At 39.5% G+C, this 27,641-nt stretch overlaps 1 protein-coding gene across 1 annotated transcript in view; it reads right to left on the bottom strand.

The window, feature by feature from the left end:
- Nucleotides 1-16,564: 16,564 nt before the first annotated feature.
- The window catches only part of KIF18A (kinesin family member 18A), a 107,305-nt gene continuing 96,228 nt past the window's right edge, over nt 16,565-27,641 (bottom strand). The window contains exons 14-17 of the mRNA XM_007067912.4: nt 25,304-25,796; nt 24,406-24,510; nt 20,948-21,057; nt 16,565-17,611 (exon numbers count right to left, since the gene is read on the bottom strand). Of these exons, the coding sequence (XP_007067974.2) occupies nt 17,472-17,611; nt 20,948-21,057; nt 24,406-24,510; nt 25,304-25,796 (848 nt within the window). The 3' untranslated portion in view covers nt 16,565-17,471. The remainder of the gene's footprint in view (nt 17,612-20,947; nt 21,058-24,405; nt 24,511-25,303; nt 25,797-27,641) is intronic.

Genomic DNA, 27,641 nt, shown 5'->3' with positions numbered 1-27,641 from the left:
TCTGATAATGCTTGTACTCCTCAGTCCTCCAACAATATGCGTTCTTACTCTCAGCTTCTTGTGCCTCATGCTCCCAGCTCCTCGCACGCACCACAAACTGAAGTGAGCTCCTTTTTAAACCCAGGTGCCCTGATTAGCCTGCCTTAATTGATTCTACAGCTTCTTGATTGGCTGCAGGTGTTCTAATCAGCCTGTCTGCCTTAATTGTTTCCAGAAAGTTTCTGATTGTTCTGGAACCTTCCCTGTTACCTTACCCAGGGAAAAGGAACCTACTTAACCTGGGGCTAATATATCTGCCTTCTATTGCTCTCCTGTAGCCATCTGGCCCGACCCTGTCACAATATATAAACACTTATTTTGCCTAATAACCTAAATATTATTTTTTAATCACTTTGACGACTTGGGGGAAGTTGCATTGATTTATTGGCCTCTGTGAAGAGGGAGTTATTGAAAAGCAGTGAGTCAGACTCTCTGCACAGCAGAGCTCTGTACTGAACATATCTCAAGCTGGGTTACCACAGGATGAGGAAGAGTTAAAGGAACACAAATGACTATTCTGTATTTTAAACAAAATGAATGTGCTCTGCTCAAAGGCAGTGTTATGCTGGGCTGAGGCAGGAGGCAGACATGAAAGCTTTAAGCTTTTAAACAAATCACAACAACATTTTATTCTGACACCCACCCACCCTGACTGTTAAACTTTTACTGGTTTTGATAAAGCAGAGTGTTTTGCTCATTGCATAATTGGTAACATCATTGCACTGGGTTGAAATGACAAGACATGTTTTTATATTAATACGTTAGTTGTTGCCATTCTATATGATGAATGGGGGGGAGAACAGTCAGAAGAACTTGCGTTGGCAAAAGGAATGTATGGAAATAGCTAGCAAGTTAGTGACACACTGGAAATCAGTACAAAATAATGGACTTGTGCACTTCCTCCCCCAAATACAGCAGTAATGTCCCCTTCTAAATTTGTTTTAACAGCTTATCTGGCAAATATAAGATACAATGTAGACGATCCCCATGGAAGGTGAGAAACAGAGAAGGGTGACGAGCTGGCAACAGAGCGGGGGTAGTACTTAGGTGAAATATCCCATAGCATATTCAGGTGAAAGCAAAGCTAACCACCATTTCCCAAAAAGGAAGAAAGGCCAGAGGGCACCAGCATGCAACCCTGGATTATTGATCAGACACGTAAAAAGAATAAAGACTATATTTTCCTCCTACTGTTAGTCCTTTGAGCTACCCAAGGGAGCATATGGAAGGAGCCTGGATGATATCAATTCTGGGAATAGAAAGTTTTCCACACAGAAAATATATTCAAAAAGAGGAATATCTTTGACTCTCAAGTTTCAAATTGTACCAGAAGTCACCTCTGGGATAATCACCTCTGGGAAGTCACTTCTAGATAGTTATCTGGTGAGAAATCCTGAGCTTCTTACTTAGTCTCTATTCAATGCTCATCTCAGATGATGCCTCTTGGACTACCTGGGGAGTTTGCCTACATAAGGGCCAGCCTAAAGTAAATAACAGCTACTGGAAATAAAACTAAGATCTTATTTAACTAAAATAAACAAGATACTACACAATTTTAAGTGAGCATATTTACACAGCAAATGGCCTGTGTGCCAAATTCAAGAACATGCTATTGATGTGCAGCAGCATGTGTGAACAGTGTACCCTTACCTATCGGAAAGCAACAACTGAGCAGGTAGAAATTGCCACAGCCATGATTCATTTCACATAATATTGGCAGTCTTTTTTTTATTGTCCCTCAGAGCAGCAACAAAACCTTTACACTGTAGGATAGTCACCCCTTCTATATCTATACCAAACCCCTCCCTCCAACACTGTTAGATGGTGTATTCTCACATGAATACTAACTGATACGAGTGAAGCCATTGTTCAGCATAAGACGTAAGTATGTGATTAAGCCCATCTCTGTCCAGCCTACACTTGAAAAGTGCTTAAGTCCCATTAAAATCAATACATGAAGTCAGTAGGACAAACCCATGAATATAATACATGAAGTCTATTTTAGAGATATATGGCCGTATACAAGTAGCTCAATCTTCTGTGTAGTTTTCCTCACAACATCCTCATAAGATATGGAATTGCTATTAGTTGCATTTTACAGATGAGGCACAGGGAGTCTAAGAGACTGCTGAAGGCCACACAGCCTGCGGCAGGGCAGGGAACTGAACACAGGTCTCCCAGGTCTCAGGCAAGCCTCCTAATCACTTCCTCATCCTTCATCTCAAGCTAATCAGAATTAAGCACATGGTTAAGTGCTTTGCTAAATCTGAGTCTGAGCAAGTAGGGATTTACACACAATGATGAATTTAGAGAGAAATTATAATACCATTCAAGTTTACAAACATAATCTTCCAGAGATTTTGCTTTCCAGGATTTCAAAGCTGGTGGCATGTGCCTCTCAGAGTGGAAGGGTGTTCTGGTGAACCAGAGTTGGAAACTGGACTCAACTAATGTATGATGGCTACTCAAAGGGAGCTGTCTTTGGTTTTATATATTTTAGCTCCCACTCCTTGGTTCTACAGATTGAAGAGAGCACTGTCTCAGTAAAGCAAAGGTAAATGACTGGCATTTTGAAGGACCAATCAGCAATTCAGTCTTGGAATGCTTTGACTCTCATGAGGTCTCCATAAATGGCAAGATTAAAAAAGGAAAAAATAGCTTATTCTGTCTCCTCAGGCTAGATAGTCTTTAGGAAAAAAAGAGAAGAGATCAGAATTGTTTTGCTTATGCTAAGACTGAAGAGCAGAATTCACATGGATGTTTCAATTAAACATTAACTGATAGCAGATTTTTGTAATACAAGGTCACATAAAAATGCAGGTTACTGAAATTAACAAGGAAACTATCACTTTAGGTTTAGTCTCAATATCTAGTGATGACTACTCCTAAAACTCTTTACATCAGATTAGCAGCTGGAGTACTCACCTGGACCAAACACCTCGGTTGGGACCTATGGCACAAAATTCATATGTAATCAGGTAATGTTTCAAGTATATTGAAATATTTAATATCTATGAAAGTATATTGTTAATAAAAATATTTAATGATTTCAGATACATAGTACTCTACATTGTCCTCGATCCAAGGATTTAAAAAATGATCTACATATGTATCAGTTTTTATACTCTACAAGTGTCCATATCTTAATCTGACAATTTATTAAAATCCCATCAGTCAACCTAAGATCAAAAGTCCAGCAGCAACATAAAAAAAACACATTTAATTAATCTTCCCAGGCCCTTTGTTTCCTTCCCCCTCAATGCACACGCGTGCACAAACACATCCACCCACCTGCCCTACCAGCTTTCTCCATCACCTTTCTCCTGATAGGTAAATGAGAGAACATGTGTCTTGGAGCACATCTTGAAAACTAAGAAACTTAGGCTATAACTAGGGCCCTACTAAATTCATGGCCATGAAAAACGCATCACAGACCGTGAAATCTGGTCTCTCCTCGTGAAATCTGGTCTTTTGTGTGCTTTCACCCTATACTATACAGATTTCACGGGGGAGACCAGCGTTTCTCAAACTGGGGGTCCTGACCCAAAAGGGAGTTGCAAGGGGATTGCAAGGTTATTTTTTGGGGGGCGGGGGTGTCACGGTATTGCCACCCTTACTTCTGCACTGCCTTCAGAGCTGGGCCGCTGGAAGTGGTGGCTGTTGGCCGGATGCCCAGCTCTGAAGGCAGAGCCCCACCAGCAGCAGTGCAGAAGTAAGGGTGGCAATACCATACCATCTGCTGCCTTCCGAGCAGGGCAGCTGGAGAGTGGTCGCTGATGACTAAAGGCCCAGCTCTGCAGGCATCAGCGCAGAAGTAAGTGTGGCACTACCCTACCATGCCATCCTTACTTCTGCACTGCTGGTGGTGGTGGCTATGCCTTCAGAGCTGGGATCCCAGCCAGCAGCCACCTCTCTCCAGCTGCCTAGCTCTGAAGGCAGCACCACAGCCAGCAGCAGCTCAGAAGTAAGGGTAGCAGTACTGCAATCCCCCTTACAATAACCTTGAGACCTCCCCACAACTCCTTTTTTGGGTCAGGACCCCCACAGTTACAACACCGTGAAATTTCATATTTAAATAGCTGAAATAATGAAATTTATTATTTTTAAAATCCTATGACCATGAAATTGACCAAAATGGACCGTGAGATTGCTAGGGCCCTACCTATAACAGATCAGCAAAAGATGGGGTGGGTGAGAGAATAGGTTCCAAAGACATGGGACCCTGAGAATGCAAATCCATAAACCAGAGGAGCTAATTAAGAATCAAACACTTCAGCTTGTGTGAAACATGTAAGTAGCACACCTATTTCAGAAACAGGTGACAGTTAAATAATATGCCCAAGATTACACATGAAGTCACTGGCAAAGCTGAGATTAAAACCCGTCTCTTCTGATGCCCAACACTGTGCTCTAACCACAAACTCCCTCTCTGCTTCAGCTACAGAGTATACTCTCCTTGTGGTTTTAGATTTTACCTCCAATATAAACTCTAAGAAAATGTTAAGAAATTTCTCTAACCATGCGTTTTCTTTTAATAGATGTGTGCCTTTCCCCCCAAGTTTGCATAGTTTGTATAATCCAAATATAACTTTTTCAGGTTCTCATTTTAAAGCAATGTAATGAAGTGTTTGCTTGAAACAAAGTGCTTCAAGGAAATACCCTTTACTAGAGTAGCCTACATATTCCCATAACTACATTTGGAAGAAACCCATGGTGCAAAATACCAGGTATACCACCGTGACTTACTCCAATCCTCAATAAATCCAATATGAAGGTGGCAGGAAAGAGATTGATGAAGTTTGAACAGTAAAAGGGCAATTAATTCATCCCAAGCATTTTTTAAAAAAGCTTTGATTTATGCTACTGTAACTTTTGTACTAATATTAGGCAGATTCAATCACTCCCCAGTAGAACTTTAATGTACAATATTCATGCTACATAAAATCTTATGTCCTGGTAACTGTAGGGAAATTAAACTGGCAGTGATGAGTATTATGGATATCTTTGCCCAGAGTATCTCACAGCCAAGAAGTAAAATGGGTCATTTACCTTTACAAAACATCTATTTCCTATTAAATAAACCTTTTCAATTTCCCATAGGAAAAAACAAATATGTTTTACACACTTGGTGAATTAAATTTTCCAGGAATGTGCACTCTCTGTACTTGTTAAATCTATAATTTCTGGTTTTGTTTTAGATAGGCACTTTAAACAATTAAATGAAAATGCAGAACAATGTCTTGCAAATTCCTTTTAAAACCTCTTGAACCCTCCACAAAAGGGGGCCACTATACTGGCTCTGTTGAATTCTGGATCAAGCTCATAGCTACAGTCCTTATTTTCACTCTGCACGATCACCACCTCCCACAACACCTGTGATCCTCTGAAACAATGGAAGTATCAAGCAGATGAGTAAGACTTGTGAATGTAAGAGACAGAGTGTTTTTAGCAGCTGGATCATAGGTCCATAACTGTGGAACTCACTTCCAAAATGAGCACAAATCTCACTGCATTCAGACTGAAATGTAAAACGCACATCTTCAACCTATCTTTCCTGTATCATCAGCAAAATGTTACTGACAGGAGAGAGGGTGGGGATGGACAAAATATGTTGCTTGCAGTCTGTTGACAGGAAAGTATACATGTCCACACTTATTAAAAAGGAAATCCCTTCCTCCTCCCAGCACATGATTTTTGTTGCACTGTCAATCTGAGATGTACGAGTCCAATAAAGTTCTATTGTTTCATTATTGGTTGAATTATAAATTGGATATCCAAATAGAACTATGTATCCTCTGTCCGTTCTCTTCTATGCTACACACTATACATGACTAGACTAGACAAATGCAAACACGCAAACACACAATCACTAGACTTCCCAAGCCTGATTCACAAGTCCATCACACTGTGGCTCAAATTCTTCCTAAAAACTCGCTTTTCCTAGCATGCCAAGAATTGGGAAGCTAGTCACTACACAGACCTCACCCTCCAACCTTAATAGCATTTCCTCCTCTGGATTTCCCAGTGGCCAGATCTTCATTTCCCTTTAGATTGCAAGGGCCAGATTTTCTAAGGAGCTCAGACCATTGGAGCTTTTGACAATCTGGCCCTACATGCCACAGTAGGAACTGAGCTCCTTTGAGAACCTGATCCCAATTGTGAGTGATGCTGAGCTCATCCAAAAATTTGATCCTGGGCTCTCAGAGGGCAATGTTGTCTTTAATCGTCTCTAGTATATTTTCAAGTTCATAGTTCAGACAAATAACTAAATACACCCGAAGGGGTTATCTGGGGTTTCCTATTGATCACAGCCAATTCCCAGAAGTGAGAGACACACTGCAAGGGGGTTTGTGCCCCTGGCATTGACAGGCTTGAATAAGAAATAAAGAGGGAATAAGAAGAGGTGTTGCTTCTGAGGGGTAGGCCAGTAGAAAAAAAAGAGGGGTTTTTTTCAGCTGACAGAGCCTTGGTGGGTAACAAGTTCATTTACCATGCAGCAATATTTTCAGCAATTATTCTGGAGGCCATGCTTGCTTAGGTCATTTACTTTGAGTGCATTCAGTTATCTTCTAATTAACATGGCTTTATTGAATATACAGTGGATGGGATTGTGGAGGCTGCTAAGTACAGTCAGACCCCAAAGAGAAAGGGCCTCCCTTCCAGCCTCCTTGGAGGCTGAATCAGGAAAAGGGAAAGGAATAAATAATTTAGTCAAAGGAAAGAACTGTGGGAGTTCCACCCAAGTAAGGGCTACTGTGAAGACACTGGATGACGATGGTCAGTGTTGGCATGGGATAGTCACTGAAGCTGGTGAGTTCTAGGGGTGGATACAAAGAGCCCTCCTGCTGGGGTAAAAAACAGATAGTACAAAAATGTTAAACATTCTTAGCATTCTAGATTAGTTGGTTACCTTGGGTAATCTGGAAAAAGTATCCTTTTAAGGGCTTTTCTATACAGCCCAGTTGTGTGGACCAAAGAGGTGTGAATTGCAGCGTGCACTAGTGGACTGTGCTGGAATTCCCCCATGTAAACCCTGCAAGTATGAACTAAAAGGTAACTAGTTTGCATTAACATAGTCCCATTTGAAAGGGTACAAAGCTAATGCGAACTTTCAGTTTGTGCCAGCAGTGTCCACATTGGGCAGTTAGAGCATAGCACGCTAGTGCATACTGCAGTTCACACCCTGGGGTCTGAACTCTGGGGCCACAAAGATAGCCAAAGTGAATGAGAATTTAGGTGCATTCAGAAACATGTACTATGACTCCTTAGTGTATGAATATTCTTACAATATATATAGCTAACACTGTAGAACTGGCATATATATATATCCTGTGGCATTACATTATAAATGGATGTGTCTGTACATTTAGGATTCCTTTCCTATCCCTTTGCTTCTTGCCCCTCTATTGTGAAAAATAAAATTAAGATGAAAACAGCGCATGCTGCTGCAAATTGTTTCATCTTATTTAATTCTGAGCGTGTCATTTTAAGTTCTGTCATAAAAATGTTCTGATAAAATAAGAAATTGTTGGCAACTTAAATACTGACACAGAGCAATCCCAATTTCTGCTATCAAGGGGTTAAGTGCTCAGATGTGCTTTGCTTCTAACATTACTAGATAATGTTTTAGATTGAAAGGGTTATTCAAAGATGTCACTGGCTAATTCCCAGATTGGACTCCAAAATGTCCATCATCCTCAAGGTATGGTATGGACTCTACACATGCTTTAGGTCAGCTGGCATTCCTTTTGCTAAGCAATATGCTAATAATTCCTGTGAATACCATAACAGCTACTTCATTAACTATTAAAATAGTCAACAAGGCCAGGAATGGATAGACATAAAAATATATGAATAGATTTTAAAACATAACTAACCAGTAAACAAACTGCTTACATTATTGCTTTGGCTATATGGCTTCAGGACTTCCCTATTCTTTGACTTAGTCACATCTCCAATTTATGAGTTAAATACTATACAGGTATCATAGCATTGCAAATATAATACATATATTTTGAAAAGAATGACGTATGCAACCACTATAGACCATTACTACCTTAGTATCTATACTTAGCCTTTTAGAAAACAGTTCTGTAGTTATAATTATTCTACTATTAAACATTTAATTTCTACCTGTATATAAAACAGTATTTTTGTACCCCTTTATATTTAAACCATATATTGTAATGCAAGGAAGTGAGTATTTAGAGCTAAAATGAAGGCTGTACCAAGAGCAGAATACCTTCACACCCAGACTACCCACACACAGAAAAAAACTGACATGCTTCTTGCAAACAACATTACTCATTCTTTACTGGTGCGGTATAGAACACTATTTATTGTGAAATATACACAAATCCATTAAAATACATCCTAGACTACTTCAGGGACAGTACAACATATATTATGGTTAGAAATAAAAATGCCTCCCCCCCCACAATTGCAGAATTCCGAGTATTTGCAAGACCTTTGGGTGGTTTTACACTGTAACTTAGTAGCACATACTCCAGGTGAAATACTCTATGAAACAAAACATGACACTATTCCAATCTTTTGTACAGGCATACATACTTTAGCTCAGCATGGGTGTGCTACAGAACTCACCATGACAGAGATACATAAGAGATGGACCTCAGCCAAAGTTCTGAGCTGAAATTTTGGTTCAGGACCATCTTTAGTTTTAAATAGGCAAGACATCCGTATTAAATGAGAAAGCAAGATGAGCCAAGATCAGAACATCTACATGCCAAACTACCCAGGCATATGAAAATATTGCCACGCATCTCACACAGCAAGTAAGATGACTCATTCATTACCTGTGAACCATCAGGTATCTAAGATGTCATGCTGTAAATAATTTCTTGAGCATCACGTTTTTTTTAAAAGTAGATTTTAAACCAGCGTTATTTTTAAACTAAACAAAATTTATCGATCCAAGTCATTTGCATCCTTGATTCAGCCTGAGTCATGTTATATTGTGTAATATTATATTACATTCCATCTGGCACAATTTAACACTACGTGGTGCAGCATAGTGAATTCATTTAAGCATGTATTTCAAGTAAATATCAGATAAAAATATTACTCAAAATTTAGTTTGAAAAGATAGATTAACAGGTAACAAGTTTGTGGATGTGCAAAACAATGTAAACATTTGTAATAAAGAGAATCATTCCCCTCCCCATATTGCTTCTTCTCTCTCTTTGGGAAAATATAGGCATTCAGATGAATAACTTGTTAAGCTCTGAAAAACTCTACACCAGCAAGTATCTGGAACATGCTTCGAGGGAGCTTCTGCTTACAAAGTCTGTAAAATATCCAAATATCACTAACATGTTTGCAGTTTGTAACAACATTAAGTGTCATACCTTCTTAAGCATATATTTTTCAGTGGGCATTTCAAAAATGAAAATGTTGCATTTAATTTGGTGTAGTAGCTGCTGAAAACAGCATAGTTTCATATTGTCTAGCCAACTTGCCGTAGATCAACATACATGGCTGGCAGACAGTGGTTACAAGGTTGTGGGTGAGCATTCTCTCTTTTCAACTTAATCTCACCTAGAATGGCATTTTTTTTAAAATGATCATCTCCCGTCTGACAGCAGTGCCTTCCACAATTCTGGATGTCTGGATTGCTCTTCTCCCTCTGCAGCTCACGGAGTGGATCAACTTTTTGGCAGCACATCGCCTGGCCATGCCCCCCTCTGCTCCTGCTTGCTGCCAGATGAATTATTCTCAAACTGTAAAATCTGCATAACATCATTAACAAGTATTGTGATATTTAGTGAAATAAGTATGTACATCAGACCAAGGAAGACTGCCATATGTAACGATTCCACTTAATATTTGACCCTTGATTCATGAACCATCCAGGACTGTTAGAATTGTATGAAGACTGCTAGCAGAAAAGAAATTAATTGGTAAAAATTAGGGTTGTCAAACAATTAAAAAAATTAATCATGATTAATTGCAAGATTTAAAAAATAGTCATGATCAATCAGTTAAATCGCACTGTTAAACAATACTAGAATACTATTTATTTACATATTTTTGTATTTACATATTTGCATCCGACGAAGTGGGTATTCACCCACGAAAGCTTATGCTACAATACGTCTGTTAGTCTATAAGGTGCCATAGGAATCTTTGCCATATTTGTGTTTAGCGCCCCCTCTCCACCTGGTTACCTTCTTTATTGCCAATCTGCTTACAGGTTTTGATGGACAGGTCTGTGTTCTTCTGGATCTCGCCACCCACTCAGCAGGGTGTATCTTCTTTATTTTTTCCTAAGAATTTATTTGGCGGTGCCTCCACCCCCCTCGCTCCTTCCTGGCAGGGTCACCAGGACAGCTTGGGAGAAAAATTCTAACCACAGGGTAGTCCCCACTTACTTGCCAGATAGCTGGAGACTTCCAAGAAATAACACAAACACATACAATATATTCAACACAATAATTATATTAAACAGGAGACAAATATAACATTACAGGGTAAAACACTATTTTTAGAGTCACCGGTACCCACGCTGCTAATACCTGTGACTTTCCCCAGTCACGTGACTTGATGTAGCAAATGTAAGATTAGTCCCGTTAGTACGCGTATTTTGTTGGGGTCCTCAAAGACCATAAAATTCTTCTCTGTGGTGGTTTAGCAGTGTGGCTGACTGGGTTCAGTACAACCCAAAGGACTCACAAGGGGGAGAAGGTGGTAAATCCCTCCACAGGTTTAATGTGCAGTAAGTTATAAAATCCCCAAACCCTTACTCCCTGGCTTGAGGACACAGTTCAGGGACTAGGTGGTCCTCAAAACAAATTCCCTGACTAACTAAAAGATGGTGCACTCACAAACTCCATGAATGACCCTCAGGTTGAGAGATGACTCTGGACTCCTCAGTCACTGCAGAGGGGCTGATCTCTGCTGGCATGGATCCTCTTCAGGCAGGAATCAGGCTGCTTCAGATCCAGGATTTCCCCTCACCACAAAGGGGTGTGGGCTCAAGGTGCAGATTATACAACTGTACGAAAATCCAAACTGTAGTCTGCTGGCCCAGTGTCCAGACACACTCACAGCAGGCAGCAGCCCTGAACTAGCAGCCAAAGCAGAGCTGACGATGTGGTGACTGGTCTCACCTAGGGAGCTGGAGGGCTAACTCAGCCTGCCTGGGGAAGTTTCCCAGCAAAACTCTACAAACTGGGAATCATCAGTGGAGAAGGAAAAGCCCAGCTGAGGGATCTTGCTTTCAGGTCCCTAGAGGCCAGTTCTCAGCGGAACCCTGCATGAAGGCCTGGGACTCACCAGCTCCCCACATAGCCAGTCCTGTTCTTGCCCTGGCTGGCTCCAGACTCATTCAAAAATGGCTTCTTCCCTTTCCTGAACTCCCTGGGAGGGGCATCTCACTCCCTATTGGTTTCCAGGCAGACTCTGAGTTTGCCTTGGCTCCCCCTCCCTACCAGGGACAGTGTGCCTCTCCCTGAGCTGCCAGCAGACAGAGCCCCAGGAATCTAGGTAATCTCCTTGAGGGTTACATTTGGATGTTACTTATTTGCGTGCTGCTGCTGAGGCTTATGGTGCCTGGTACTTGGCCTGCGGCTCAAGGCAGGCTCCATGGTGTCGCGTGGGGACTGCATCTTGTTGGAGCCCACGGCCTCCTGCAGCCCTCTGGCCACTCCTGGCTCACCATTTCAGATTTTGGTTTGGTGTGAGTGTGTGCGGGGGAGAGAGAGAGAGTGCTGTCTCTTTAAGCAAAGCACTGAACGCATTTTCAGCCAGCAGCAGCTGGCGGCAGCACGCATTTCTGAGTCAGCATCAGCAGACAGGCTGCCCCTGCTCTTCAACCCCTGCTCAGCAGCGATCAGGTACACAGGCGGGGGTGGGGAGGACACCATGTGTTTCTGTACAATGAAGATGGAGTAGAACCCAGAGAACCTTTCTTCTGAGGGAACACTCTCATTTGCATATCCAAAAGATGAGATATTTCATTTTGGATCAGATTGTGTTTTTGGGGTGGTTGAAGGAAAGATTGGGTACAGCCCTCAGCCCAAGAGAGAAGCCCTGGCTGCTATTTCCCTGATCCACTTGTCTGTGCTCACTGAAAACCATTTCTTTAGGAAATGGGAAATCCCACCCATAACTTCAGCTCTGGGTGGAGGTCGAGGCAATCGTTGCCAGAAACTGGGTTTTTGGAGGGATGCGGTTGATTCCACTGTTTTCCATTAGGGAATCTGTTGTCCCTTGGCTGGTCCCTCTGTGAGGACAGGGAGCGAAAAAGAGCACCTCTCTCTGAAGGCCAGTCTATATTCTCTCCTGAGAAGGGAGAGACTGTTTGCATTTTACTGCATTGTCAGCCACCACCGTATTGAGCTTATCTCCAAAAAGGAGGGAGCTTATAAACTTGGCCAAGTATAGGACCTGATTAGAGTGAGCATCCCCCTTCCAGGGCTGGAGTCATAGGTGGCACCTGGCTACTGAGCTGGAAACCATAGCTTAGCGTGAGAATCTCATTGCAACACTGAGGCATCAGCTAAAACACTGTCTGTAGGATGACTTTCATTAAAGTGGAGTCAAAGTCAGGATGATCTCTGTCCTTAATGGCTTTGAGATCTTCCAGCTTGGAAACAGATGCTCCTGCAAAGCAGGTAGCTGCCAGTGACTTTTGGAGGGGGATGCTTCAAAGACCTTTTTGAGAGTAGCATCCATCTTTCTATCCATGGGGTTGTTAGGGTAGAACTTTCCTTCTGAGTGAATAACCATATCCCTGGTGAGGGACCCTACAGTGATGTCAACCTTTAGTGTCTCAGCAATAGAGCCCTTTGGTTCTTGAAAGTTACAGAGCCTGAGTTTCGCTGTTTGTGCTTGTCCTTATCAGGCTTGTTCCATTCATCCCTAATCACTTCCTCCAAGGGGGAGGGAAGGCATATTGAAGTCTCAGGGGAGGATTCTGAGGGGAGAAATTTTCTCTGAGACTTACTCCCAAGGAGCCTGCTCAGGTTTCAGAGTCAGACAGCTCACCTTCCTCAGTGGAGGAGTGCAATTCAATATGGACAAATGCAAAGTACTCCACTTAGGAAAGAATAATCTAATCAGTTGCACAATATAAAATGGGAAATGACTGCCTGGGAAGGAGTACTGCAGAAAGGGATCTGGGGGTCACTGTGGATCACAAGCAAAATATGAATCAACAGGGTAACACTGCTGCAAAAAAAAAAGCAAATATCATTCTGGGATGTATTAGCAAGAGTGTTGGTAAACAAGACCCAAGAAGTACCATTCCACACTGAGTACGCCTCAGCTGGAGAACTGTGTCCATCCAGTTCTGGGTGCCACATTTTGGGAAAGATGTGGACGAATTGGAGAAAGTCCTGAAAAGAGCAACAAAAATGATTAAAGGGCTAGAAAACATGACCTATGAGGAAAGATTGAAAAACTGGGTCTGTTTAATCTGAGAAAAAGAAGACTGAGGGAGGGTATAACAGTCTAAGTCTGTAAAAGGTTGTTATCAAGAAGAAGGTGATAAATTGTTGTTCTTATCTACTGAAGTCAGGACAAGAAGTAATAGACTTAAATTGAAGCAAGAAAGATTTAGGTTAAACATTAGGAAAAACTTCCTGTCAGGGTAGTTAAGCACTGGAACAAATTACCAAAGGAGGTTGTGGAACCTCCATCATTGGAGGTTTTTAAGAACAGGTTAGACAAACACCTGTCAGAAATGGTCTAGTTATTACGTAGTCCTGCCTTGAAAGCTGGGGACTGGACTATAAGTTCTACTGAGGTCCCTTCCAGTCCCACACGTCTAGGTTTCTATGATGGAAGGCTGGATGCAGTCTGGGCACAACTCACCATCTGTTGGGACTGGGAAGGCTGCCTCACGTATACAGCAATGCTTAGATTTGACCAAGTGTTTTCTTGGCTGCTCTGCCATGCCTGTAAGCGGCAGAGGAGCCAGCAGAGAGATGCTGCGGTGGATGTTCAGGGACGGTTAAACCCCCAAAGGATTAATTAACTCAGGGAGAGGAGGAATGCAGAGAAGAGAGAAAACCGCTCTTCATTGCCCCAAAAAATAGAAAAGATAAAAGAGAAGGAGTAAGGGCAGAAGCAAAAGAAACCACCATTGTGTATTGCTGTGGAGGTAGAGAATCTAGCAGTAAGCAGCAACAGAGGGGGTGCGGCCAGACGGTGCTACACCAAAACACCAATCCACCTTAATGAGCTGCAGAGGGAGGAGAGCATCCCAGATGTCAAGAATTGTGGGGGATGCTGGGATGCAGAAATTTGTTTTGTCACATCAACCAAACTCTTCTGCCACCCACCCCGGTCTCAGTTCTGTGAGAAACAGATTCTCTCCCAGCATGAGAAAGATAATTTGGTAGCGAATTCCATCTAAAAGCCATTTCTCCGTACCAGTCAGGGAGTCAAAAAAGCCTGCTTTCAATGGTGTGCATTCGTGCATGCACACACGCACGACCGAAACATTTAAATACATAAGCATAGAGGGCCTGATCTAAAGTGCATTGAAGACATTTGGGGTCTTCTGATTGTCTTCAATGGGCTTTGAGGCAGGCACTGATAGCATAAACTATTGGTCCATAGCTTTTTGTGAGGAGGGGATCTTCTAGGACAGTGGTTCTCAAACTTCATTGCACCGTGACCCCCTTCTGCCAACAAAAATTACTAAATGACTCTGGGCAGGGGTGGGCCGGAGCCCAAGCCCTGCCGCCCTGGGCTGAAACCTTTGGGCTTTAGCGTCAGCCCTAAGTCCTAGAAAGTCTAACACTGGCCCTGGCAACCCCATTAAAATAGGGTTGCAACCCACACAGAGGTAGGGACCATGGTTCCAGTCCAGAAACATGTTCCTTACCGAATGCTCTGATAAACTCACTTCAACGGGTTCTAAATACATTGGTATGTCTAGTTGGATGACTTGTGTGTAGATGTGTGAAGCTACTAACATTTTGTTGTTCTGTACTTTCTTCTAGTTCAGTTCTAAATATAAATTTAAGATTAGTGTTATCACATTACCCTGATAATATGTGCGGTGGCCATATTTTTCTCAACATACTTGCTTTGGGTTTCTTTCAGGGTGATCTTAAGCATTCCATGCAAAATGTAAGCAAAATACATTAAAATTAATAAAATCTATATTGCTCAATAAAAATATGAAGACCTCATTGATGGAATAATTAATCACCTAGGAACCTTTCCAAAACTGGGAGAAACGGCCTTATGTGTATTTTTGAACTTCTGAGGTAGTGAAAGCAAAGAGCACTAAGTTTGCATTTTATAGCTAAAACCAACATACTTAATGCAGACATGAAGCAGTATCAGCATAGAGTTCCCCGGCACATAGAGTATATTACACAATGAGAATTTGGAAGATATACAAATGAAACATTTTATTCAAATAAACTGTTATTCATGATCCTAGCTGTATTGGAATCCAAAGTTCACAAATTAAAATTTGCTTTCAAGAGCACTGTTTTCACATGTAAGGTGATAATTATTAGGGATTCTCTACACAGGGACAAGTAAATTAAAATAAACTGAATTAAGACCACTTTAATTTTGAATGAGGGTGTTCATACAGGGGTTTAATGCTATTTAACTAATCCACTTCAAATTCACACCTTGAGTTAATTTGGATGAACTTTCCTAGATGTCCCCATATAGACAAGTCCTTAAAGTGAACCACTTAGTTCCACTCAGGTATTGATATAGCGTCATTACCATAGCATCCAAGATTATTACAATGACACCAAACCTCAACACTATTTTCATTCTGAATTATGCAGATCGTGTTTTCTATTTTCTTTATCATGCTAAAGCTAGAATGAACAGCATGGTATTGTGGCATCTGAGTGCATTTTTGCAAATCAGACAAAAGTCAAGATTTTAGGAGAGTCCATTTGTATTGTTAGGTTTGCTTCTGGTACTTGACTGCTCATGACAGACACTATATAAAGAAAATTAAAAATAGAAGACAACAGATTTCATTTTAAGTTTCCAAGCGGTCATAAATTATAATTTCTTTTACATGATTAAAAATATGACAATTTTATTAAATGAAACACTGTTGGATCCACCTTTTCCAAAAAATAAGTGAAATTTTTCAAAACAAATGATTTTGTCCATACTTCATATGTTAGTCACATCTATCATCATGGACTCATGGGAAATCCCAGTGCCACACAAATCAATAGCGGAACCCTCACTGATGTCAATAGGCCATCCCAATAGGTCAGGGTCACCCCCTTGTTTAATTTTAAGTTTGCAGAGACCTAGCATAATGGGGTCATCATGATCACGATTGGGGTCCCTGGGTCCTGGTGACATTTAAATATTAAATAATTATTAGCACACAAAGCTAACCTGATTAAAGACATACGACAAAATGTCCAGCACAAACTAGAGTTATTAAAACACTACCAGTAAAACCAGTATTAATTCAGATGGTCTCTAGGTTAGAAGAGGCAGCCACAGAAGAAGCTCATTTTTTCTAAATTTTAAATTCACAGAACATTACTACTCTTTGTTTACAGTTAAAAAAACTTTATTCAGAACAATTAACATAATTCACCTATTTACAATAAAATTAGAGTTTTGAAAACTATAAAACATCAAAATACAGAGCTGTTTTTTAAGTTGTTCAAGCAATTAGGTTAAACAACAGATTAAAAATTGTCAAATTAAAAGTCTGAGCTCAAAATATTACGGCTACCATTTAAAAAAAAATTTCTAGTAAACTCTTTTCCTGTCTCCTGGTACCCTGTTGGTGCTATCACCCTACATCACCACATTAATATTTTAGAACAAATTGACATTCCAATGCCTAAAGCATGAATATGTTAATATAAGGGGCTGTTTCATTTATTTGTAAATGAAAAATCAAAGTTTAATAGTAGAAAATTTCAGTGAAAAGCATAAAAGCAATAAACTCAATGTTCTAATTATTTAAACATTTGATGTATCATAATAAAGACTGAGAATTTGTAAGTGATGTTAAAAAGGGATTTCTTAAAAAAGCTGACACTACCAGTTCCTGAAGAGTTTGACTACTGCAAGGCAGTAATTTATTATTATGCTTGAAAGGGTTATGGAAACAGCATCATGAAATAAGTGGACATCACAATCGTCATCCCCAAGCCCAATGACTTGTTTCTATTCTCTTGCTAAAACACAGTAGTAAAAGTCTATATATGTTTATGGGAAGCCAGAATGGGCGTCCATTAAAAAGTTTTGTAAAATTTAAATTGTAAAGATATATTTCAATGAAATCCTCCTTGGAAAGGTAAGTGGTCATTCTAGAATTGTGCATTACAGTGGCAGACATGGGCCGATAAGTCTCAGACAAGAAATACTGCAGCAGGGAAAAATCAAAGTCCATCCTTTACTTGAATGCTTCCAGTCCTGCCTGAAATGATGAGCATCACATCTAAATCTTACTTTTTCTTAGAAAGACGAATTAAAAGATTTGTTGATGTCCTTGATTTCAGACCCAATGTTACATTTCCTTCAGAAAGACTTCTAACAAAGTTTCTCTGCATATTTGGTTCTTGTTTCCGGCTTCTTGTTCCAATTCCTAATGAAGAAATAGATGTCATGTTAAAAAACAACAACCCTCTTTCAAAAAGTATGAGCGTTGTTTCTTTATTTTGTTTCATGTTGGGGGCAACCTTGTGAGATAGTGTGTGGATTCTACAGCTTTTTCTACATTTATCAGCGTCTAGCTTTCATTATTAAAAAAAAAAAAAAAAAAAAAAAAAAGCCAGCTCTCCTAGGTGAGAAGATAATTTGCTCTGCTAAGTTTGTAGTGGAAGATACAGAAACATGACCAGTAAAGGAGGTATAGGACTCCACTTAACTTTGTGCCTTATTGAAAGGAACTATATAATGTATACATCATATGTAGATATATATTTGACACTTTATTCTCTAGTATGCCTAATAACCTATTCAAATTTGTACATAGACAAATTTACCTAACTCAATTTGAAAAAAACCCAACAGAACTTACTGTTAGCTATTGAGCACCACCTCATTCTTTCCCCAGAAGCATTTGTTTTTGGAAACAAAACTGCTACTATCGTAAGAGCAGAACTCTTTCTTCTTGACCTCAGTGACATGGTATTTAAGCACATGACATATCTGAAGTATGTGTTACTAAATGCCTGAAAGGCAGGAAAACTAACTTGTCTTTATCCCTTTTCTTTAAAAAAAAATCTTTTCGGTATGTCTAATATTTTGCAGTATTAAACTAGGTACTCAAATACATGATTCCTTAACAATTCAGTTACAGAAATTGACGTTGGTATCCCTTATTTCCCAACACTTGGTAGAAATAAATAACATGGAGATAGCACTGTACACAGAAGTACAGAAGCCTGTCTGTCTACTATAAACTTTCAAAAAAACTACACTATTCTATTGCAACTATACTATTACTAGATTTTGTCTGTGGGAAAGGGTATGTGACCAGAGCATGCCTTTAAGCTAAAGTCAGCAGAATGAAACGTAGAGTAGCCTTCAACCTTCTCTAAATTGTACAAGAGGATTATGCCACCATTGGGAATGACTAAGAATGGTAGAGGAGGGAAGGCATAGGTAGCTTTAAAATCATTTTGGCATTCTCCCCATTCCTGAGCCGTGCTGAATTCAGTTCTGACATAGTCCACAATCTAGCTCAGAGTTTTCCATATAATCTCTTCCCATACATAAAGTTACAGAAAGCATTCAGCTTTTGTTTTAGATTCTGTATGCGCTGTTAAAGAAAGGGACAATACATCTAAAAATGAAAGAGGATAGTAACACTGGTGTGAGGTTGCTTTCCACAAATGAAAATGAAACTGAAGTCCTGATAAAAATGTACAGCACTATGCAAGATATTATAGAATACATCGTATAGGATTATGGTTAAGAGCTGTCCAGAGAGTAAATATTCCGTTTGACAACTTTTGAAATTTGTGGAAGGAAAACCAAATCCTTTGAACATTTTTTTTGAAACACAGTTATGTCAAAATGTCTAAGCGGTAAAGAGTCCTGTGGCACAGTCAAAATGTCTGTGTTTGGATGAAAAAAGTCTTCGGAAGCAACCAGAGTGTCTACCCTGGACCTCAGAAACGTTTTGTAGAAAACTTCATGAAAATAAATACATCTTGGCTTTGACAAAGCAACACATTTTAATAAAGAACATTTAGTCAAAAATGTTCTGATCAGCTTTAGTTATGGTTGCTCTATGTGGAAGTTTTCATAGAACAGGTGGGCTTCACAAGTTTTTGGAAAGATGAGAGTAAGGATACTTAGTAAAAATTCATTTGGAGATGAAGACCAAGAGTAAATAGGAGCTTAAAAGGTGTAAAATCAAGAGTGAGCTGAGGTGACAAAAGGACCAGTTAAGAGAGAAATCTGTGTGAAACACTGGCTGGGGAGAACGAGATTAGGGAAGATAATTTACTTTTACAATTATTAAGATGTCACAGTTTGACTTTTAAATCTTGCTTTCAGCAGCTGTTGTTTCAAGGCAAAAAGGTTCAAGGGATATTTGCCAAGTGGGAAGGAGGACAGTTAGAATACATGAACCTGGACAGTTCTTTCTAATACAAAATAGACTTAGTTTTGGGTGTTTTAGTTTGAGGCAAATTTGCAACAGATTACTTGGGTTTAATCCTTGTGTAACACACCCTTCAATGCGAGGAAACTAACAATAATATAAAATACATTAGCATCTACAATGGGCACTCCGAGCACACAGAGACGAAATGTTAATTTAGAACTAAGAAAGCCACACTTTTTTGGAAAATTGTGGGACAAATGCCCTTCATACATTTTTAATCAGTAATAGACTTTGTTATAACAGAGTTTTCTACATCTCAGACAGAAGTTTCTTGCAAGTCACTATTATAACCACGTTTTACAGAATGTTTTGGGAACACCACCTACAGCAGTGGTTCTCAAAGCCGGTCTGCCACTTGTTCAGGGAAAGCCCCTGGCGCGCCGGACCGATTTGTTTACCTTCCGCATCCACAGGTTCAGCCGATCGTGGCTCCCACTGGCCGCGGTTCGCTGCTCCAGGCCAATGGGGGCTGCGGGAAGGGTGGCCAGCACGTCCCTTGGCCCGCGCCACTTCCCGCAGCCCCCATTGGCCTGGACCGGCGAACCGCGGCCAGTGGGAGCTGTGATCGGCCGAATCTGCGGACGCGGCAGGTAAAGAAACCGGTCCGGCGCGCCAGGGGCTTTCCCTGAACAGGTGGCGGACCGGCTTTGAGAACCACTGACCTACAGTATTGTAAACAATTGCTAGCTGCTAAAGAATCCTTAAATATTGCTTGCAAATTTCATCTTCTCAACTTCACTGCTGTGTTTTCCCAAACGGTATCAAAAATTTATCTCATAAATCTCTAGTTGGAAAAGTAATCAGTGCTGTGTTAAAAGATGAAGCAAGCATTCAAGAAAGGTTTGGCAAAGTGCTTAAGAGATTATTTTATTTCTCAATAAAAGCAGATCTGGAAATTCCATAGCAGGCACTTAAAGCTGATGCTTGTCAATGGGACTGTGCCAGATCAAACCTGCTACCAGTGAAGAGTATGCTTTTAGAGTGATTAAAATCATTCAAGTACCTATAAAGATGATGTTTTTATCATTTACATTTGTTATAAACTTGGAATACTGGGACCACATCTAATCAAGACCCAATAATTGACTAAACTTATTCCAAGTTGGATGTTTGTTGTTTTTTGGTGTTTGTTTTTTAAATGAGTGGACATACCATATTCAGTAAACAGCTTAGCTGACTGATCACAGCAGCAAACCATGAAAATGAGAAATTGTAAATGTCAGAATTTAATCTTGGACCTCCTACACAACCAGCCATGGCCACAAATTCCAGTTTAATATCATAAGTTATAGTTTTGACACTTACCTGCTTTTTTGGGCACTCGTAAAGGTTTATGACTTAACAAGATATCCTGTCGAATACGCTTTGCAGACACAGGATTTTGCAGGCTACTTAACCCACTGTTTGGCACAGAACTTGAAAAAAAAGGCAAATAAAAAATTTACTTTTAGTGAAGCAATGTTAAGCCCTCTCACTGTACCTTGGTATTTCAGGACATGCAGTCTGAAACCATATTAAACAGTAAAAAGAAAAGGAGTACTTGTGGCACCTTAAAGGCTAACCAATTTATTTGAGCATAAGCTTTCGTGAGCTACAGCTCACTTCATCGGATGCATACTGTGGAAAGTACAGAAGATCTTTTTATACACACAAACCATGAAAAAAATGGGTGTTTACCACTACAAAAGGTTTTCTCTCCCCCCACCCCACTCTCCTGTTGGTAATAGCTTATCTAAAGTGATCACTCTCCTTACAATGTGTATGATAATCAAGTTGGGCCATTTCCAGCACAAATCCAGGTTTTCTCCACCCCCCCACAAACCCACTCTCCTGTTGGTAATAGCTTATCTAAAGTGGGGAGAAAACCTGGATTTGTGCTGGAAATGGCCCAACTTGATTATCATACACATTGTAAGGAGAGTGATCACTTTAGATAAGCTATTACCAGCAGGAGAGTGGGGTGGGGGGGAGAGAAAACCTTTTGTAGTGGTAAACACCCGTTTTTTCATGGTTTGTGTGTATAAAAAGATCTTCTGTACTTTCCACAGTATGCATCCGATGAAGTGAGCTGTAGCTCACGAAAGCTTATGCTCAAATAAATTGGTTAGTCCCTAAGGTGCCACAAGTACTCCTTTTCTTTTTGCGAATACAGACTAACACGGCTGTTACTCTGAAACCTGTCATATTAAACAGTATCACCTAGTATTAGTGGGTCTTACTAAAAAAAATGCAACAGAATAAACTCAATTTTCTTTCTGGTGGCTGTCTTCAGATTTCATTTCAAACACCTTTCTTTTAAAGCTTTGTAGTACAATCTTGTAGGAATGTATTAATTGTGAAAATAAAAACAAACAAGTATATCATTTCATGAAACAATGTAGTCCAAAATTCCATTGATATTTGGGAAGCAATGGATGCTAATTGGATGGTCATAATTAAGGACATAAGCGTACTAAACAGAAACCAGATGTCACATGAATAAAAAGGTCTTGAAATGGTCAAGCTGTGTATATTGCTTCAGTCAATTTTTTCATTACTACAATAATTCTCCCTCTGTCTCCATATAGTGGAGGTGGATGGATGGAGGGAGACAATCATTTCACAGCTAAGCTTTAAAGAAGGTGGCTGAAGCTGACAGTTTACTAAAAGAAAAAACAAAACAAAACAGTATTTTATAGTATTTCAACTAATGGAATTAAAGCATGACAATGAACTACAATGAACATGAAGTTGTCAGTGACATCACACTCCTACCACTATTGTCCTGCTCATCCTCCATGACCTGATTCTGTAAGACAACTTTGAAATCCAGATACAGTATTTTTTAAAATATAAACCACAGCTACATTTCTACATATTTTCTTGTTTCTCTAACAGTATTTTATAGCACCATCCTTCATACTTTATAGAACTCTGGTTTGAAGGCTGTTTTGTTAAAAAGCTTGTGTTCTACTCAAATACACAGCAAAGAGGAAAACTGATTAAGGCTAGGATCTGCTTCCTGCTGGGGCCCCTTTATCTCTGAAGCCTGGCTCCTGAGAAGAGGATCCACACTCAGTGGGGGCATGTGAGGAGCCTTTAGCAAGGGACCCTCCCCCCTTCCTCCCCATGTTACTAATGACTGGCTTCCAGTCACTGGTCTGGGAACCAGGGTTACTGGTTACTATGTTTAGCAAGTGTGTGTGTGTGTGTGTGTTGGGGGAGGGATGGTTGAGATTTAGACTTTGTATTTCGATGCTGGATTGCGAGGGATATATTTGGTGAAGGGAGGGCATGGGTCAGTGGGGGGGAGAGGAGGAAAATATAAGGAATGCTATCTCTCTTCCTTCTCCATAAACAAGAATATGGTTCCCTTCTCTTTCCCCCACCCAGTGTTAGATAAGAGAGGGTGAAATGTGTCTCATCTGGTTTTAGGAATGAGTGTGTTGCTTGTGGTCAGACAGCATGATTTTAGGGAGGAAGAGAAGAGAGTATTACTGAGAGAGCAAGTCCTGAGGTTTCCTCTAAAAGTTATCCTGGTTCGGATAGCAGGAAAAAGTGTGTGGGAGAAGTGGGGGTGGGGATAGTGAAGCAGCTGTTTTGGGGGGGCGATTAGGTTGTATGACTTTAGTGGTTTAAATGGAAGACAGTGGAATGCTTCAATTTAGAAGAGTTTTTACTGTTACATAATATTTGCATCTAATCAGGCAAAAGAAAGTTTCAGAAACAAAAATGGTAATTATGTACATTTCTAGGATTAACCTCTTAACCTTAGGAATTAGTGAGTGATTTTGTAGCAAACTTAACTGAGGCATTTCGTGTACTCTGAGAAATTTAGTTATTTTTCCGTAGAATGCTGTGCACTGCTTTGACGAAATGCCACAAGTATCTGGATTGTTTAGCTCAACTCATAATTATTTGAGAATATGTGGAAATACAAAAGATACCTCTCCAGCCCAGAAAGCAACAACAGAACACTTCCTTTTAAATTTAAATTGATGTCAACTAAAGCATGAGCATGGAGCTTCTTCACTTCTTGGAATGAGTGAGTGTACTGAACTTCCAGGAAGAACAGACCTGTTTTAAAAAGGTACCAGAACATTTCTGCAGCCTGTGCCTTTGCTAAATTAGGAATAACTTAAGATTTGTTTTTTTTTTAAATGATAAACACTCATAAAATTAGGGTTGCATTTCTCACTCAAATGTGCTAATAATATTAAAAAAACCCAAACAACTACTTGAAACTTGATATCAGGATTCATGACTTCTCCAGAAGCATTTTATGGTTGAGACAGAAATTGTAATTGACTAACAAAACAGTGAAATTGATAACACACACAAAGTGGTGTCAAATGCATGAAAAACATTTCTTCTCTCTTTCAGTGTTTTCTGTAACAGTAAGCACATTTTCAGATAGAAATTTGATTTTCAAATTGATGATGCAATTTCCCCTTCTAAATCAGAAGTCGTTTTCCCAAACACAGTGTAAGACAGTTATGGAAAATGCAGTGTTAGTCTGTACTGATTCTACTAAAACTAAAAAACAGTTCATATAAAAAAAACCCTCTTAAGAACCTTATTAACTTGGGAAGGTTAATACTTAAATCTGAATTGTCAAAGCCATTGTGGGTCAGAATAATTTCTCATATTTCTGGACACCAGTGACTTGATAAAAACTTCTTCACATGTGGGAATTGTGATGAAAATGAATTGTGATGAAAATGAAAGCAGTAGGTAAAAGCTCATTTGAATGGCAGTGGAACAGACACTGTTTTTAAAATTACCTTAATAACTTCCTTTTTCTCTCAGCAGCCGAAGTCATTGCCATATAAGATGGCTGCTCATGCATTGGACCAGGATTTTTATTCAGCAGTGATGGGAGACCAAGTCTGAAATTAAAATAAGATACTAATTTAAATTATGAAGACCCTATCGGTGTGAAAACAGTTATTTTTCACTTTTAGCCAAGTAAGTGTTTTTCAGCTCAAAAAAACAGTACTGGTAATAAAATGAATTGATTCCAATAAAAAGCAGAAATAGTTATAATGTCTTTTTTGAAAGGTAAGGACATACTTTATAACTTTTCTTTTGAAAGCCAAAACATGGTACTATGATATTAGTAGTTAACATTTATATGGCAGTTTTCCTCAGAGGACTAAAAACTGCTTTCGAAGGAGGATTAGTATTTCCCCATTTTACAGATGGGAACATTTCTTAACTTCTCTGAATCTCAGTTTTTCTAATGCCACACAGAAGCAGTACTGGGAATAGTACCCAGTTTTCCTGACTCCCATTAAGTGCCCTGTACCTCATCTCTAGTATATTCGGTAGCAAAATACATCCAAAATGACCAGAAAATTTAACAACTTAATTTGCAGTTTGTTTTTAAGGTCTCATTAAAACAGGATAGGAGTTTCAAAAATGCTAAGTGTTGGCTTGACTCTCCTCCCACTGAAGTCAATGGAAATTTTATTATTGACCTCAATGACCAATGCTGAGAACTTTTGAAAAAAAAAAAAAAAATCACAGCATTAGTTATTTAAGTTTACTAGAAGAATAAAAAACAGTAAAACTAAAACAGATTAACTGCATAAAAAGAAGCAATATAAAACAAAGCATGCAGGAAAAGAGGAATAGGAAAAGAATGAGGAATTCTCCTCATGCATGGATGCACATAACTACCTTTGTAAAACACTGCTGTTGCTGCACAGGTGTGACTCCTTTTCAGACAGGTCAGCAGAAGGGTCATTTGTGTTACTTGTACCTTCGTATAGAGTCACTGTTGAGTTCATGTCTGTCTGTTCACACTGTGGTATCACGTTATATGTGAAGTCCATGTCACACTCTTCTTTCAAAGGGAAATGAATGTCTACATTACAATTGTTAACTTCGGGAAGACTTGCCACTTGTAATGGTTGCTTTACCACAGTCTGTGTACAAAAGATTGGCATAGATTTTCTGCAAACTTCTGGTGTATACACAATAGGACGAACCTCCTTGCTGAGGGAATCCTCCAGGCAACTAAGGCTAGACTGTTCAGAAGCTTTAGGACTTTGCGCTGTTGCTGGAGAGTTCATGAGCTTCCGCCTTGTTCTTTTTTGTGGAGGGACTGCACACTGGCTTACATGTTGCACATTTTTCTTGACTTCTTCTGAAGGCACTCCTGAAGGACTACCTGATCAATACAATGAAGACTAGTTAGCAGTTTACTGAAACTCTGTTCATTAGAGCACTGCTTCCCCCTCACCCACAATTCAAACTAGTGTAGCTGGGGTTTCATTTATTTTCCCTTCTTTCCTCCCTCCTCTGCCAAACAAAGTAAACTTCTATGCAAGAGAAAGCTATTAGAAATAATTTCTGTTAAATGAACACATTTGTATTTAAAGGAAAGAATACAATTATTTCTATTATGGTAATTACCTGTATTGCAGAATTTGGTGCTGCACTCACGCATGTACAGAGATCTCTGTCCTAAAGAGCTTACAATCTAATTTGAAACAACACACTCTAGATGAGTGTGACAAAAAAATAGAAAGAACACAGTGACTAGGGAATGGCGCATAAATATAACGCAAGTAAGCTCCGATGATTACACAGGTTAGCTATTGTACAACTTAGTTGTTCCTGAAGGTTTTAAGTCATAAGTTATTATTTTTCCTTAAAAAAAGAGCACCTGGCCCCAACTGCCCTCACAATGTAGCCATTGTTAATTTGGCTGACTTCTAGTAAGTATTGCACACTGTGGGGCAGGTGTGATCATGAGGTGGAAGGAGAGAGGATTGTTACAAGTGGAGGGAGTAGAGGAAGAGACAAGAACAGGGAAGAAACCTTGGAACTAATAAGAAAAGAGAAGAAGAGTAGGAAGGTTACATTGGATCTTGTCAGTCTTCTAAAAACAACCCCATTTCCAATAGAAGTGAAACAATTAAAAAAAATTAAATGTTTTCTGAAAATCTTTAAAATGTCAAAGGAAGCAGGAAAGTAGATATACACGATCACACCCAACAGAGAATACTCTATTTACCCCTCAGTAAGTGGAATGACTAAAGTATTATGGCTTGATTTAAAACAAACAAACGCACAAAAACAACTGAGGGGAGAAAGGAGGGAAGATCCTATTTTTGCTGAAGTTTTTAGCAAAGGAGAATCAGTGTAAGATATATATCATTGTTTAAATAGCTGGGTTAGTGGTAACCCTGGTCAATGGGTAGTTTATAATATAAGTGACACAATTCTCATGTTACAAATTGAAGCTAGCAGAGGCCAGTCATAAAAATGAAAGGTTCCTATATTTTACTTTCATTTTAACTTTTAAACTGATGAAGTAAACTCTGATACGCTTACAATTACACCTACTATGGGCTGGCTTCACTTCAGTTTGCAGTCTCAGAATCATACTTTACCTCTACTTTGCTTGCTTAATTCTTATGATCAAGTAAGTAGTGAGTAGATTGCTGAGGAAATAATCTGAAATGTTAAACTGCAGTACTCACTGACGAGGACGGATGAAAAAACTTTTGCCTGAGAAAAAATTCAATGCAATTTTAGAAGTGAATTTTGAGCTTATCAACCTGAAATGTTCCTTAACTTTAGTCTTCTCCTACAGAGATTACCCTAGAACTTTTAACAGCTTGAAAAACATGTGAAGGATGGAAAGTTGATTTAAAAAATATAGGTAATATAATAACTTTCATTTTTGCAACAAAATTACAGTATATACAAACAACAAGACCAGACAGCACATAGTTTATAATTTGCTAATTTTAGTTTGTAACTAAAGCTTAACTACCACCTTTTTTGTGCAGTAAAGGGGAGGGCAGTGATGAAATGTTAATAGAGAAAAAATAATAGAATCATAGAATATTAGGGTTGGAAGAGACGTCAGGAGGTCATCTAGTCCAAACCCCTGCTCAAAGCAGGACCAACACCAACACAAACTAAATCATCCCAGCCAGGGCTTTGTCAAGCTGGGCCTTAAAAACCTCTAAGGATGGAGATTCCACCACCGCCCTAGGTAACC

The sequence above is a fragment of the Chelonia mydas genome, chromosome 6 (genome assembly GCF_015237465.2).
Source record: "Chelonia mydas isolate rCheMyd1 chromosome 6, rCheMyd1.pri.v2, whole genome shotgun sequence".
In the NCBI taxonomy this organism is placed as follows: domain Eukaryota; kingdom Metazoa; phylum Chordata; order Testudines; family Cheloniidae; genus Chelonia; species Chelonia mydas.
This window is presented reverse-complemented; position numbering and strand designations above follow the sequence as displayed.